At 38.5% G+C, this 14,660-nt stretch overlaps 2 protein-coding genes across 2 annotated transcripts; both read left to right on the top strand.

Annotated features, from left to right (window-relative positions):
• Positions 1-2,541: 2,541 nt before the first annotated feature.
• Positions 2,542-4,900, top strand: LOC146669269 (red-sensitive opsin). Its single transcript, XM_085405779.1, has 6 exons — positions 2,542-2,688; positions 3,422-3,718; positions 3,851-4,019; positions 4,115-4,280; positions 4,372-4,611; positions 4,701-4,900. The coding sequence occupies exons 1-6, from the start codon at positions 2,586-2,588 to the stop codon at positions 4,797-4,799; spliced, it is 1,074 nt and encodes a 357-aa protein (XP_085261905.1). The 5' UTR covers positions 2,542-2,585; the 3' UTR covers positions 4,800-4,900.
• Positions 4,901-8,593: 3,693 nt separating this feature from the next.
• gnl3l (G protein nucleolar 3 like) lies at positions 8,594-14,649 on the top strand. Its single transcript, XM_085405778.1, has 15 exons — positions 8,594-8,689; positions 8,786-8,829; positions 9,371-9,478; positions 9,563-9,679; positions 9,756-9,839; positions 10,537-10,672; positions 10,746-10,849; positions 10,971-11,115; positions 11,292-11,379; positions 12,551-12,728; positions 12,848-12,990; positions 13,080-13,216; positions 13,357-13,523; positions 13,635-13,806; positions 14,551-14,649. Exons 1-15 carry the CDS (start codon positions 8,677-8,679, stop codon positions 14,613-14,615), a joined length of 1,701 nt encoding a protein of 566 aa, XP_085261904.1. The 5' UTR covers positions 8,594-8,676; the 3' UTR covers positions 14,616-14,649.
• The last annotated feature ends 11 nt before the right edge of the window (positions 14,650-14,660 follow it).

Here is a 14,660-nt window from a genome sequence, read left to right as displayed (position 1 = left end):
CTACATGTTCCACTTTCTGTGGCTGTGACAGTGTGGCCTCTGGGTGGCACTAGTCAGGGAATTCCCTCCACCCAAATCGTTATACTTAGTTTGGCCGAAGCAGCTCAGCTTTAGTCTTTTTAGGTCATAGACTGTATAAAAAAGATTAACATAGTGTACGACTCTGAAAGTTGAAAGCAGTTCATGATTCCTTAAACCTGCTCTAATGACTAAAACTGTCGTCTGCTACCCGAGTTTATGATCTCTGTTGCGAGTGAATGCAGTGTGATTTAAATGTTGTAAATTATGCTCCGTGTTATAGTCAAGAAAGACCACAGAGCAGCATTTGTTTTAAGGAATAATTGTTGCAGCTTCATAACATTGTTGCTGCCACTGAAAATTACATTTTATTCAGCTTTAAATGTGCATGATGGTCAGCTTGATGAATAATACTAAATAGCAACTTTAAATATGATTCAGGACTGAGACCTCATCTATAATCCTAAATATTAATCTATTAATGCTTTGCTAGCAACACACAGTGTTTTTGTAGCTGTGTTATCTGGAACCTTTATCTTATACTTGTTTTAGCTAACATTAGCTAAGATGTTAATATCTTTGACTCAAACTCCAAAAAATAAAAGTCAATCTATATTTAATTAATTGTTGCAGTCATTGTCTGTCTAACCCAAGGACACCTAATACTGTGTTGGCTCCCCAGAGGAAAACATAGTATTTACTTTGCTAGGCCTTAGATGTAGCTGTTGGGTTGAGCTTAGGGGACTGACTCAGACATTTGACTATCGGTCTGAAGGAGCTCATGTTTGTTTTGCTGTATATATTGCTTGTTATTATCCATGTTTACACTGAGACATTGCCACATCGCCATTTGACTCAGCAGCTAAATCATCAATAAACAGCAGTTTCCCAGTTCCCCTGCATGCTAATTTCACAGCACTGCCTTCAAAATGGTTGAAAAATAATGGGAAACGCTTTTCTTCCCACGTCCCATAGTTCTGCTCATTGTTCATCTTGGTTTTAATCAGTTCAAAGAATCTTGTTTTGTAGCTACGCATGTTTTTTTCTGTTTACTTGAAATTGTTTTTACATTCATTAAGTCATGTCTTGATTCTAGATTTACTAACGTCCCACCTTTTATCTCATTAGTCATTAAAAAAAATCATAACTATGGTATGTAACAGTTTCTGTTAAGAAATCTCTGGTAGCCTACTGGTTTTCACTTGTAACACTTTGAATATTAGATCAATGGCCACAGATGCATTAGGTTCTCCGAAGGCTTACACAGATCCTCCAGTGCTTTTTCCTATATCAATTTAATCACATAATTAAGTAGCTACAGGAATTATCATCCAGTTGTCACATAATTGCATGAGTTATTGTTAACGTGTGAAGTTGGATTTCATAAACAGCGACTTAGAACAGATCTCCCAGATACACACTATCCTGCAGAATAGTGCATCAGACAGAGGACAGAGGACAGAGGGACTTTAGACAGATTGCGTTCAGTGCTCTTTGTCAAAAATGTGAAAAAACAATTGAATTTGCAACTCATGAAAAGATTTAAAAACACTCTCACGCAGTCTTGTACCATAAAATTACTACCAGCTTTTCAATTATCAGGCTTTCCCATAACCAAATGAAGTCTTCAATAGCCACCCTCACAGATCCATCATGAAGTGACTCATCTTGAATGAGCTAGTTCTAAATTTTATCATTTAATTTGTTTATTGTTTAAGTTACTTATTAGCCTAAAGACAATCATTCAAACAACCAGTTTCATGAGGCTTGCTCATAATGCTCATAAGTACAAAAAGTGTTCCTCCCTTTGCTTGCCACTTGCCATAAGGGCTATGACGTGTGTTGCAGGGTCAAAGGACTGTCAAAGAATCCGATGAACCCTCTATCCGGAGGGATTAAATGTGTCTTACTTCCCTCACAGGTCAACAACTGAAACCTGCACTATTATAGGACCGCGGATCTCCACTTCTCCACTAAAGCTGCTCTGAGAGTGCTATGCAAATCAGGGCTGACACATATACCTGTTAGGATCACAGTAGCATAAATATTAAATATTGCAAAGTGTCTGGATTTGACACCTCTCTGTATTCAAAAGTATAAGAAAGTAAACATTTTCTTTATAGGTTTAATGGTGATTTGAGAGATATATGCACTTTTATGTTTCTACTTTTCATTTCTACATGGTTATAAACCAAATGAGCCACTAGAGAACTCAGTGTGGAAAAATTAGGACACAAAACTGGCATTTATTTGTTGGTCAAAGATCTTGAAACTAATCCTTATCTGAAGTCAGTGGACGGAAATCCACTTTCAAACAAGATTATTCTAGCATTTTGTCTTAACCTCATTAGTTGATTGTTTTAATTACAGTTCAGGGTTATTGCTTTGCCACTGTGCTGCACTGCCAATAGGCACATCACAGCTATAATTTGATTGTGACCTAATCCAATCATGGGTTTGTGAAGCATAGGTATAAAAGCAAAAGTCAGATCTGTAGCACCAAGCAGCCAAGGAGGTAGCAAGTGACAAGAAAGGCTAACAGCTCAGGACCTCCTTCTAAGAACAGAATGGCAGAAGAGTGGGGAAAACAAAGTTTTGCTGCAAGGCGGTATCATGAAGATTCAACCAGGGGATCAGCCTTCGTTTACACAAACAGCAATAACACCAGAGGTACGGTACCACAGTATTATTCTCTCATGAATTGACCGGCATAGGAGCTTGTAACAAAATAACAAAAGAAAAGATTGCTGTTTGACTTGCTAGAGCTGGATTCAAAATCAGTCTTTTAGTCTTGAAACAATAATGTCTACTAATGATGCTGTATGCAGTTGGGTGTGCATTTTTAAGAGTAACTGAAAACTGTTTTCGACCAGTGTTTGGTGGCATTCTTATTATAGTATTGTTACATCTTATTGGTAACAATCCTTTTTATGCATCCAGTTTGGTAACAAAGATCTGGGCTGTTTTTTAAAAAAAATAAACACCCAGAGGCTCTTTTCATATAAAGATACTTATTTTAACTGTAATCTGATTCAAATCTAATGAAGTAGTTTGGACTGTTGTATGTCAAAATGGTGAATGATACCAGCACATAAGTAGTGCTGTGGTGCTGTTAGTGATTCTGTTAGTGATCTTTTCACAAGTACAAGTACACGTACAAGTACAAGTACTCTCACTTGTTGAGCTGCCATGCAAGGTCTGCCATCAGCAGCAACTTGGGTACAGGCTCTTTCTCCAAGAAAATCTCCCACACAAAGGGGGTCGAACCACGGACTTGAATCTGCTGCCTAAGCCATTTGAAAAGACACACAAACTGTTAGAACCACAGTTAGTGCAATGGAGAGAGGTTGTGCAAAAACATGAGATGCCAAATTGTTTTTTCTTTTTTTCTTTTTTTTTTTAGATCCCTTTGAGGGTCCCAATTACCACATCGCACCTCGATGGATTTACAATCTTGCAACACTCTGGATGTTTGTCGTGGTGGTCTTATCAGTCTTCACCAACGGTCTCGTCTTAGTGGCCACAATGAAGTTTAAGAAACTGCGTCACCCTCTAAACTGGATCTTGGTCAATCTAGCCATTGCTGATCTGGGAGAGACTGTTTTTGCCAGCACCATCAGTGTATGCAACCAATTTTTTGGCTACTTCATTCTAGGACACCCAATGTGTATCTTTGAGGGCTATGTTGTCTCAGTTTGTGGTAAGTGGCCACCGTTTTGTTATTTATTTTTTTATTTTTATATTAAATGTAAAAGTATTTGAAGACAGGATTATGTCAAATGTAAGGCTGCAGGCTAAATAAACTTACTGAGTATCCTGCTTCTTTACACAGGTATTGCTGCTCTTTGGTCCCTGACAATCATCTCCTGGGAAAGATGGATAGTTGTGTGCAAACCTTTTGGAAATGTCAAATTTGATGCCAAATGGGCCACAGCTGGAATTGTCTTCTCCTGGGTCTGGGCTGCAGTTTGGTGTGCTCCTCCCATATTTGGATGGAGCAGGTAAACTACTCTGCTGCTTCTTTTAATGTCACAGATGCATACAAAGGCAGAGTCTTTTAAATATAAACTAGAGACTAAACATTTTCTTGCTTTAGGTACTGGCCTCATGGACTGAAGACTTCCTGTGGACCTGATGTGTTCAGTGGAAGTGAAGACCCTGGAGTACAGTCCTACATGATTGTTCTCATGCTTACTTGCTGTATCCTCCCCCTGGCTATCATCATCCTGTGCTACCTTGCTGTGTGGATGGCCATCCGTGCTGTATGCTACTTTAATTTGATTTTTATAATTTTCAGTTCAGAGATGTGAGAATAGAAGATTTGATCTCACATTCTTGATTTTTCAACCACAGGTTGCCATGCAGCAGAAGGAGTCAGAGTCAACCCAGAAGGCTGAGAGGGAAGTCTCCAGGATGGTCGTTGTCATGATCGTGGCTTATTGTGTCTGCTGGGGACCTTACACCTTCTTTGCCTGCTTTGCCGCAGCCAACCCTGGATATGCCTTCCACCCTCTGGCTGCTGCTATGCCTGCATACTTTGCCAAGAGCGCTACTATCTACAACCCAATCATCTATGTCTTCATGAACAGACAGGTGGGCTCAATATTAACACAAAGGTAAATTTACCCTGTCAAATCTGTTTTAGTTTTTAACATGCTTTTATTTTATTCCTTCCCAATCAGTTCCGCACATGCATCATGCAGCTCTTTGGCAAACAAGTGGATGATGGCTCCGAAGTCTCCACATCAAAGACTGAGGTCTCCTCTGTGGCTCCCGCATAAATATCCATGTTCTCCATTTTGGGAAAAAAAAGATAAATGTTTTGATTTGTACAGTAAATATTTATTGTTTCCTTTTTTCTTTCTTTTTTTTAGTAAATATAGCTTTCTCTGGCAAATAAAAAAGAAAAAAAATACACATAAAGCAAATGAATCATTATATTACTTGTCTTTTTTCAAATGTAAATAAAAATATCAAGCATATTTCAAGCTGTAGTGCTGGTGTATTTTATAACTACTAGTGTAGCAATTGTTTGACCACTATTGCTATTTTCACTGGTGTTATTTGGTATTAAGCAGGAGACCTTACAAACATTTGTGTCTTGAAATGCTGTAGCACAAACCTTCACATTTACTATACACTGCCAAAAGCACTTGACTGAATCAGGGAGTCAAAGATTTCCTCATCTTTATTTTCCACCTGGGATGTAACTTCACTCAAAAACGGGAAACCACTCCTCTTATCTTTAGCAGAATGGCCAACTTTTTGAGGATTGGTTGTTGGTTTTCTTCAACTGTCGCTGGAAGAAGAAGAACCAAACAAAACTTAATCACATACTATATATATGTGTTACAGCTCCAAATTAATGGTTCTTAAAAAATGTTAATGAAACAGCAGCAAGGCTAATTCTTAAATTTGTAAGAGATTTACTGGAATCAAAGGTTATTCATCATAATGTTAGAACTCAGAAAATGAAGCTAAATAAATAACTGAGGATCAACTAATTCTAAATGTATAGCAGTGAGCTAGTGTCAGATTTCCTTCTTACACGCCCATGTAAAGTTAAACATTTGCGTGACTATGCCTGAAAAAGTTTATACCAAGAAAAAAAAAAAGGTTTTTCAATATCTGTCAATTACACGTGCACACAAATCTGATAAAAATAAATACTAGATGTGACATTAAGATGAAGCTATTCACAAGAGAGTAATATTTGGTACACAGATGCAGAACAAAATCACATTTTGCTCACCTAGTTAAGGAAGTTCACACTAACAGCTTGTCTACATTCACATTAAAAACAAAAAGTGGAAAAGTTAACATCTTTAGAGTCATCCAGGAGCCTTTCACCTCCTCCTCTCCTACATGGAGTTCTTAACTAATGTTGACCTGTGAGGCAAGTGGACTTGAGGAGTGCACTGATTAAACCATTATGCCAGTTTTGGTAAATCTCACCCTTTCCCTCAAGCGAACTGTCAATCCGGAGAGATTAAAAGGTTCCAGAGCAAACTTGCCAGACGTGAAGGGTTACGGAGTAAACAGGTCAGACATCAGATGCCAACGTGAGGCGTTCCTGCTAATCTGATTTGTGAGGATGTGAGAAATTGTCACCTTCATTATCACGGCACTCACACTACCAGAACATCAAGAAACAGCTGCAAGAGCAACAGTGTCCTCTGATGCCTTGGGTAAAATCTGAACATGCTAAAACAAATACAAATGTGGCATTTAACATGTTATACTATATTAAACACCTGATCCAAAGTCTGGCACAGGACTGTACCCTTTAATGCTACAGATGTTGGGAGAATGGGACTGCCACCAACAGTGGGTGACGACAGGAAATCGTGAGGGTCATACAAAATGACACAGCATGGATGACAGAAATCATATATGCAGGAATAAATAACAATTTTGTGTTTCAACTCATTGTAGGGTGTCTTCCTCTCTCATGTTTATTAAAATAATTGCCAACATAGGACAGTATTGCCAGGAGTTGATACAGTTGGTACATTTTTAGTCCCTTTAAAGCATGACTCAGCAGTACAGACAACACTAACTGAGTAAAAAAAAGTAAATAACCGATTTATAACCAGAAATGAGAGTAAAGGAAATTAGGAACTACTTACTGAACAGTTTGAATTGCAACAGCCAACCTCATTAAAGAGTAGAGCAACTTCACAAAGAAAGGCATTAGCAAATATTCTGCATTGGAAAAGAAGTAATAAAGTATTACTAAAGTAATACAATGTCTGACTGTGTTTAGTTCAGGTTTAAAAATGGCTTATAACATTGTTAATCTTCAGGTGTACACCTTAAAGCCTCACATTCTGTTGTCAGGAGAATAAGACTACAATGTTCTCGAGAGCTTACAAAACACGACACAGTGGATTACGTTTTTTTTTCTTTTTAAAAAAAAATATTGTTGATGCTCCCAAACTGCTAGTTTAAATCAAGAGTGAACTTAACTGTTTTCATTTAACATGCTAATGTTTTAATTAAAATTACTCTTCCTTTCTTTAACAAAACCGTATTCAGAATTTAATGGTAATTTTCACTTATACTTTGCATATAAAACAAGGTTAATATTAACATGTTTCACGTACCACTACTCTCTACTCCACTGATTCAATTCAGGGTCATGCTGAGGCTGGAGACTGTCCCAGGTGGGTGAGAGGCAGGGTGCACGCCGTAGGCTGCAATGATAACATGCATTTAATCATGCAAGTCTTTTTATTAAATATGATTATGGATGGACTGCCACTGATAATGCTTTTATTTTATTTTATTTATTTTATTTATTTTAAGACAGATTGCGAACTCAGAGTTCTTTGCATGCGCCACCTTTCTCAGCTTCAATAGTCGTCCTCTTTGAAATCAGGCCATTTCTGGGGTTAAGATTGCAAGAGTTTGTTTTGATAACTTGAAAATATCATTATTAGCTATAATAGAAGTAAAAATAATGTCTTTATCAGCTATAATAACATTCTGGTAGTGTTTGCTGTTCATAAATAGAAAAAAATCACAATCTTTTACATTTCTCTATTTTCTCCACATGGTTTAAGAATTGCAGTGTTCATTTATTATAACGACTTTTTATTAAACATTTTTTCTTATGTTTTGTTTGTTTGTTTGGGCTTCTTGTTTTTGTTGTTGTTGTATTATTTTAACATGTTCAAAATAAAGCCACATTGCATCTCAATAAGGAGAGATCGTTAGAAGGAACTAAACATAACTTATTGATATACAGAATTCAATAAAGGTATTTGCCGATTAGACTCTGATGGCCCAAAAAAGCACAAATGGAATGACAGGGATTAGGGCAAGACCCCCGGAGTCTAGACACTGTTGGTAGAGATGGAGATGGAGGCTTGAATTGAGCCTGAGAATCAAGGGGGAGGTGGAGATGGGGAGGAGGTGGGGTGCACGAAGGCGTCTGCAAGGGAGACTGACTGATGAGCAGTGATATTTAAAGTACGCAGAGTGGAGGCTGGTTGGCTTAAAGTAGGCTGACTAGACCAGTGATGCCACAATGAGCTTGACAGCGTGGAAAAGTGAAAGTGATGTAAAGCTTAGATTAACCACCAAACACCTGGAAAGCAGACAGATATGTGACTACAAATCTTCCGCAATGAACTTATGCATAAATTCATTACATTGGTGCCAGAGCCATTTCAGTGAAGACTCTTTACCAGATGCATTTGCGTGAAATGTTGCATAACCTCAAAGTTATGCTAGGCCACTGTTTGAGCTGTCTCCTGGTTCCTGTTCTATGCATTGTAATGACTTTGGAATTAAGTTAGAATCAAAAAACCGAATGAGAAAAACGATGCTGTCCAAAACATATTCATGAGTTAAAATGAACTAGCCCCTGTCTCAAAAGTGCCTTTTTGTTATTTCTTGGTTAGCCCAAAACAGTTTCTGTTATAATTTGTGCATTATAATGGTAATGACAACATATTACAATAATAATATTATAACGCAAGCACTTAAATTCTCTATCTACGCTGTCAGTTACAACTTAAATATGTTTATTTTTCTAAGCTTTTATTTCGACATTTAACCGGATGTTGTTGTTGACGTCATCGTGTGCGCATGTCCACCTCTTTGGGAAGCAGTACACGTGAAGTCTGAGAAGAGCAAGGCTAGGGTGAAGTTATGTCTAAAGCTAGTAGGTATCCATCAGTTTATAGCTGAAAGTATTGACTCACTGAATGCGTGAAATGACATTTAAACGTCTTCGTTTTGTATTTTTTGCATTTAACAGAACAGAAACGAGCCAAACGACTCGGGTTCAGTGCGAAGTTTAAGGTGAGTGCTACAAAGCTAATGTTATCTGTCGCTAACTTTTAGCCCTGCTGGAGCAGTCAGTAATAGTTCGGTTGGTACTGAACTGGCGCTGAGAACCGAGCTTCTCAGCGCCCGTATGTAGTCGGTGTCACACTTTAAACGTTTTTCATGTTTTCACCAAACATTTAGGAAACATTTCATTGTGACGCCAAGACAAGCAAAAACATTGTAGGCACCACTGGGAGATCTATGACACTTTCATTAGTCCCTCGGTTGGGAAAGTCACAGTAGCAGGTTTACAGCGGGAAAATGAATAGAGCAGGAATAAATAGATGCGGGATAGCCAAAAACAACTGGACTATATGGTAATAAAAGTCAAATGTACACTGTGCATAGAGTATATTGTATTTGAGCTTATCAGTGGTAGTGATTTGTATCTTTACCATGGTTGGCTGCATTTATCATTCAATGTAAACAAGACAGTAAAATGAATGCTTTTGCTTTCAAGTGCTGTGCTGATGAGCTAAAATATATTACAACTCCCTGTGTGTTTATCCTACAGGCTAAAGATGGAAGAAAGGGGGATGCTTCGGGGCGGAGAAATACAGAACAGTCCCCTGCTCAGACTGTCAAGGACAGCAGAAACCCAGAAGAAATCAGGAAACAAAGGGTACGTCCTTTGAAAGTCTTGGCTGTACCAGATTTGATGGCAAATTGGTGAATCATTCTCTTATGTCACATCTTACTACATTAGCTTCAGGACCTTCAGGAGAAGCAGAAATTGTCTCGAGAACGAGAGCTTATGAAGAGGAGAAATTTGCAAACCTTCCAGAATGACATCCTTCAGCGACAAAGGGAGTTTGAGCAGAGGGTAAGCACAATACTCTAACTGCATACTTTACAGTTTGCTGCTGTGGTCATTACCATATTCTTCTTTGTCCTCACAGGAGACAGAGATGCAGAGTTTAGAAAAGCATGTCAACTTTGAAAATGAGAATTCAAGGAAAGCATATTACAGAGAATTTAAAAAGGTATGTAATTGCACTGCACACTGGTCTGTATATGGACCACAACAAGAATTAATCTTCTTATTTTAGACTAAATGAAATTTTGACATTCTTTAAAATCACTCTGTATCATTCAGTATCTTATAGCCTGTTTCCTCTAGTACATACTCTGGTCGGCTTGGCTCGACTCAACTTGGTTTTTAGGGTTTTCCATTAGGTGGTAGTACTAGGTACTTCAGCAGTAGTAGCTGGGTTCTCGACCTGGCTTCCAAGCAATCTGAGGTGATTCGAAAATGTGACATCAACAGACTGCATGCCACTAATTGGCTAGTCAGAGACATCACTCGAAGAGTCATGAAATAGTCTCTTTCACAAAAATCAATGCTGTCAGTTTTCGAACTCGAAAATGAGGGAATTGGTTACGCAAAAAACAACACTGTGATCCCAGGGACTGGCAAAACGACATACACCAAGCAGGAGTTTTACCATCGGCTTCACGTCCTCCTTTGTTGTGGTGTTTGTGTCACATACAAATGATGTCATGGGACTTTCACTCCATGTTGCTAAAATGACCACGTGCACATTAGCTGGTACCTGGTTGTTATGGAAAATGACTGAACTTGAGTCAAGCCAAGTAGGTACTAGTCAAAAAGGGCTATTAGAAACATGATGGATGAGAGAGGAGTTGACATGAGCGTTATTTGACATGCTGCTTTTTAAGGTTGTGGAGGCCTCTGATGTGATTCTGGAGGTACTGGACGCGCGTGACCCTCTTGGCTGCAGATGTCCTCAGGTGGAACAGGCGGTCATTCAGAGTGGAACGAACAAGAAGATAGTTTTAGTCCTCAATAAAATTGGTAAGAAGGCCACTAACATTGTACATATCTCATTTGTTTATTAAAATAGTAAATGGCTTTACTTTGGTTCCAGATTTGGTGTCAAAAGAAATAGTGGAAAAGTGGATAAAGTATCTTAGAAATGAGTTCCCCACTGTGGCTTTTAAAGCATCTACTCAGCAGCAGACTAAGAACTTGGTGAGTAGTGAAGCAGTTATGCTCTAATTATCTAGAAATAAAGATTAAATCCAGGCTGTACTTTGTTTTTAAATGTGACTCCGGCATGAACTCTGCACATTATGTCTCCTGCCATGGGAAGAAACGCAGCAACGTTCCAGTGACACAAGCCACCACAGAGCTTCTCAGCACCAGTGCTTGTATTGGAGCAGACTGCTTGATGAAGCTACTGGGCAACTATTGCCGCAACCTGGATATAAAGACAGCCATCACTGTAGGTGTTGTAGGTAAGTGCCGTGCCCTGAAATTCTGAGAGCACCAATAAGTTGGCTACAGACAATCTGTCTACACAAAATGTCTTCGAGGCCAGATTGAATCAAAGGTTACACACTGCTGTTTTTGTACCAGGTTTTCTTCTTTCGAGTAAATAGGATTTTTTTTTCGTTCCATTAATGTTTTGCAGGTTTTCCTAATGTTGGAAAGAGTAGTTTGATCAACAGTCTGAAACGAGCACGAGCATGTAATGTTGGAGCCACACCAGGTGTCACCAAGTAAGTACACATTAACATGCTCAACCTACATGCCTACACTTGTTTTCTAGGCAAGGCAAGGCAAATTTATTTGTATAGCACAATTCAACAACAAGGTGATTCAAAGTGCTTTACAGAGACATTAGAAACAAAAACAAATAAAAAGCATGATTTAAAATTGATTAAAACAAGCAAACAAACTAACTAAACACACACATTTCACACCTGTTCGCGCGATCTGAACCCTTATCGTAAGGGGAGCTACCAGTCCTTCTGTGGACGAGCTACTTTCTATTTTAAATTCCCTGAATTTAAAATACTCTCTAGACCCAGTCTAGACCCAGCTGGGGAGCTACCCAGAGCTCTAAACCCACTTAACAAACAAACAAACAAAACAGTATATAAAATCAAAACAGATAAAATCAGAACAGTAGATAAAATCAGTAGTTAATGTAAGTTTTGAAATTTAAGCTTAACAAACAAACAAAACAGTATATAAAATCAAAACAGATAAAATCAGAAATATTTTTCTAGATTTACTCTGTGACCCTGAAGCGTGAAATGATTTCCAGAAAATTAGAATGTTTGAAACTTTTTGATACTGGAATGTTTATTGAACTTTCTGACATTTTTTTAAAATATTAAGTTAATACATCTATTATTGTGAGTTTCACGTAATTTTTGGTACATCAGCATTTTTGTGCTTTTTTTATTTTTATTTTTATTTTTTTACTTTTTTGGGGGGTGGGGATCAAAACACTTGCACAAATTTGACAACTTGCTTTAAGTCTTGCTTTGTTTCCTGAAAAGTGAGTGAACACGAGTCACAGCCCCTGCCCAGATTTAGAGTTTTTATTATTACAGCTTAGGAAAGCTAATTAATGTTCACATTTGTGAAGTAGGTACTTGTGAAAAACAAGTTGCATTATGGTAATTAATTAATGTTCCATCATTCAACTTCATCATCTCAGCTATAAAAATAAAAAAATAATTCAGTTTTTACACACACACACACACACACACACACACACACACACACACACACACACACACACACACAGGGATGCAACCTCAGTGTAGTGAAGGCATACTTGGCAACTGTGCCAACTTTATATGTTCGTCTAACAAGACACAATTATGATGTGCATATTAATCCTGCCATGGTGTTCTTGATGGGTTTTCTGGATTTCAGGTGTCTTCAAGAGGTACATTTGGACAAACACATAAAGCTTCTGGACTGTCCCGGTATTGTCATGGCAACATCAACGACAGACGCCGCAATGATTCTTCGCAACTGTGTTAAAATCGAACAGCTTGTTGATCCCCTTCCACCCGTGGAAGCCATCCTCAGAAGGTGCAACAAGGCACAAGTAGGTCATGCTACCTCTTCAGCAACTGTACTGAATGATAACAGTGCAACTGTACTGAGCACTGAATAATAAGTAGTTCAAACAATGGCTTTGGGGTTGTTGTTTTTTTGGAAACACAGATCATGGAGCACTACGGTGTCCCAGACTTTCATACAGCTCTGGAGTTCTTGGCATTGCTCGCCCGTCGGCAAGGCAAACTGAGGAAGGGGGGGCTGCCGGACACTGACAAGGCAGCCAAGAGTGTACTAATGGACTGGACCGGGTTGGTATAGCTTTTTAAAGTTCTAGAAATGATATTGAAGCAACGGCTCAGTTTAAGCACTGTTAAATTCACAAAGTTATGTTTCTTAGGGGAAGGATTAGCTACTTCACACACCCTCCAGAGACACACACTCTTCCTACACACGTCAGTGCTGAGATCGTTACAGAAATGGGAAAAGCCTTTGACTGGGACGAGCTGGAAAAGGGAAATCAGGAGGTTCTTGCAGGTAAGCAAGTTATAATTAACAGTATCACAGTCAGGCAAATTAAATGGAACATGATGATAATATAAAACCACATGATTTGATCATGTAAACCTGTTCAGATAACTTTAGACTAAATGGTTTGTGCTTTCCTCTGTGTCCAGAGTCGTCTTGTCCTGACATTCAAATGGGATTCTGCATGGAAACCACTGGGCTGACACAGGGAGGCCAGGGCGAGTTGCACTGTGATCTGGGCTTGGAAGGAGGATCAGTGGAAGCATCATCCTCGAAAGAGGAAACTGAATCTATGGAGGATGATCAGGATCCAGAGGTGAGAAGCAGCAGTAGCCTTAAATTGTGGGTGAATTATAGTATATGATGACTGTGAATGCTGTTATTCATCTCACGTTTTATTTCTGCTATTTTGTTCCATTCAAAACAGTTTGGACCAATGACAGTGGAAATAAAATCACAGAAAAAGACAGAGGTACCCGCAACGGATGCTGCATCCAAGGCTCCGGATTTAAAGAATATCTTGAACGTGGACCCTCTGCTGCAGGGTCAGGCACTCCTGGCTGCGGGCAAGAAGAGGAAGAAGCTACAGAAAAGAGCTGGTTTGTGCAATTATTCATCTCAGTGTAATACTAATACTCACATTTTAGATATTTTACAACTGCTCCATGAATCCAGTTCACTACATTCAATTCACTAATATAATTCACATCCTTTTTAAAACACTGTGGAAGTAATGATTCATGGGTCTGTGTTGCGTCCTCTGGCACTGTTTCAGCATTGTTTATTGATGATTTTAACTGATAACTTATCGAGTGCACCGTAATACTCTGCACAGACTCAGATAAAAGTAGTAAAATTGATTGGACCGTGCCTCACAGGACAGCTAAACAGTGATCAAAAATATGATAAGAAACCAGCTCACAGCTTTTCTTCATTAGCCAAGTCAGTCATGATCACAATTCAAAGAAGTATGCATTTCACTTAATTAAATTATTGTGTTTGTTTTGATATTAGCAACTTTCTTTCATAAACCATTGTAAGTAAAAAGTAGAAAGACATCCTGAGCTAAGATCAGAACAAATCTATCAAGCGAGTTGGGTTTCGTCACAAAAATGTCGCTATACAGAGATAAAATTATTGATGTATTTGGAAAAGAAACCTCTGCTGCTAGCAGTTTGGTCAGCACAGAAAGTCGTGGTATCAACCAGCTCCTCAGTTTTTGTCCAAAAGGTTGCTTGTATGTGATTTGTGACACTTTTAGCATTTTTGTTTTTAAAATTTATTATAGAAATGATCTAGATTTTGCCCTAATGCTTTCTGGGTTCTTTTTCTTTGCTCTGCAGACAAACTTGCCACCAAACTCTCGGACACATTGACATCTGCAATGGACTTCTCATTTTCAGACTAAAATATTACCAAAATAAAATGATGAATTTAATGAATCCATTTTGGT

The sequence above is a fragment of the Rhamphochromis longiceps genome, linkage group LG5 (genome assembly GCF_057381845.1).
Source record: "Rhamphochromis longiceps isolate RC_006_pf linkage group LG5, R_longiceps_female_GT1.1, whole genome shotgun sequence".
Taxonomy (NCBI): Eukaryota; Metazoa; Chordata; class Actinopteri; order Cichliformes; family Cichlidae; genus Rhamphochromis; species Rhamphochromis longiceps.
The sequence above is the reverse complement of the archived record's forward strand: the minus strand, read 5'-3'. Positions and strand labels throughout refer to the sequence as shown.

Excerpts from the sequence above, each read along its gene's own strand:
- LOC146669269 (XM_085405779.1), top strand. The coding sequence starts at position 2,586 with ATGGCAGAAGAGTGGGGAAAACAAAGTTTTGCTGCAAGGCGGTATCAT. Across the intron at positions 2,689-3,421 it reads AAACAGCAATAACACCAGAG|ATCCCTTTGAGGGTCCCAAT; the intron begins GTACGGTACCAC and ends TTTTTTTTTTAG. Across the intron at positions 4,612-4,700 it reads ATGTCTTCATGAACAGACAG|TTCCGCACATGCATCATGCA; the intron begins GTGGGCTCAATA and ends CTTCCCAATCAG.
- gnl3l (XM_085405778.1), top strand. Across the intron at positions 9,680-9,755 it reads AAAGGGAGTTTGAGCAGAGG|GAGACAGAGATGCAGAGTTT; the intron begins GTAAGCACAATA and ends TTGTCCTCACAG. Across the intron at positions 10,673-10,745 it reads TTTAGTCCTCAATAAAATTG|ATTTGGTGTCAAAAGAAATA; the intron begins GTAAGAAGGCCA and ends CTTTGGTTCCAG.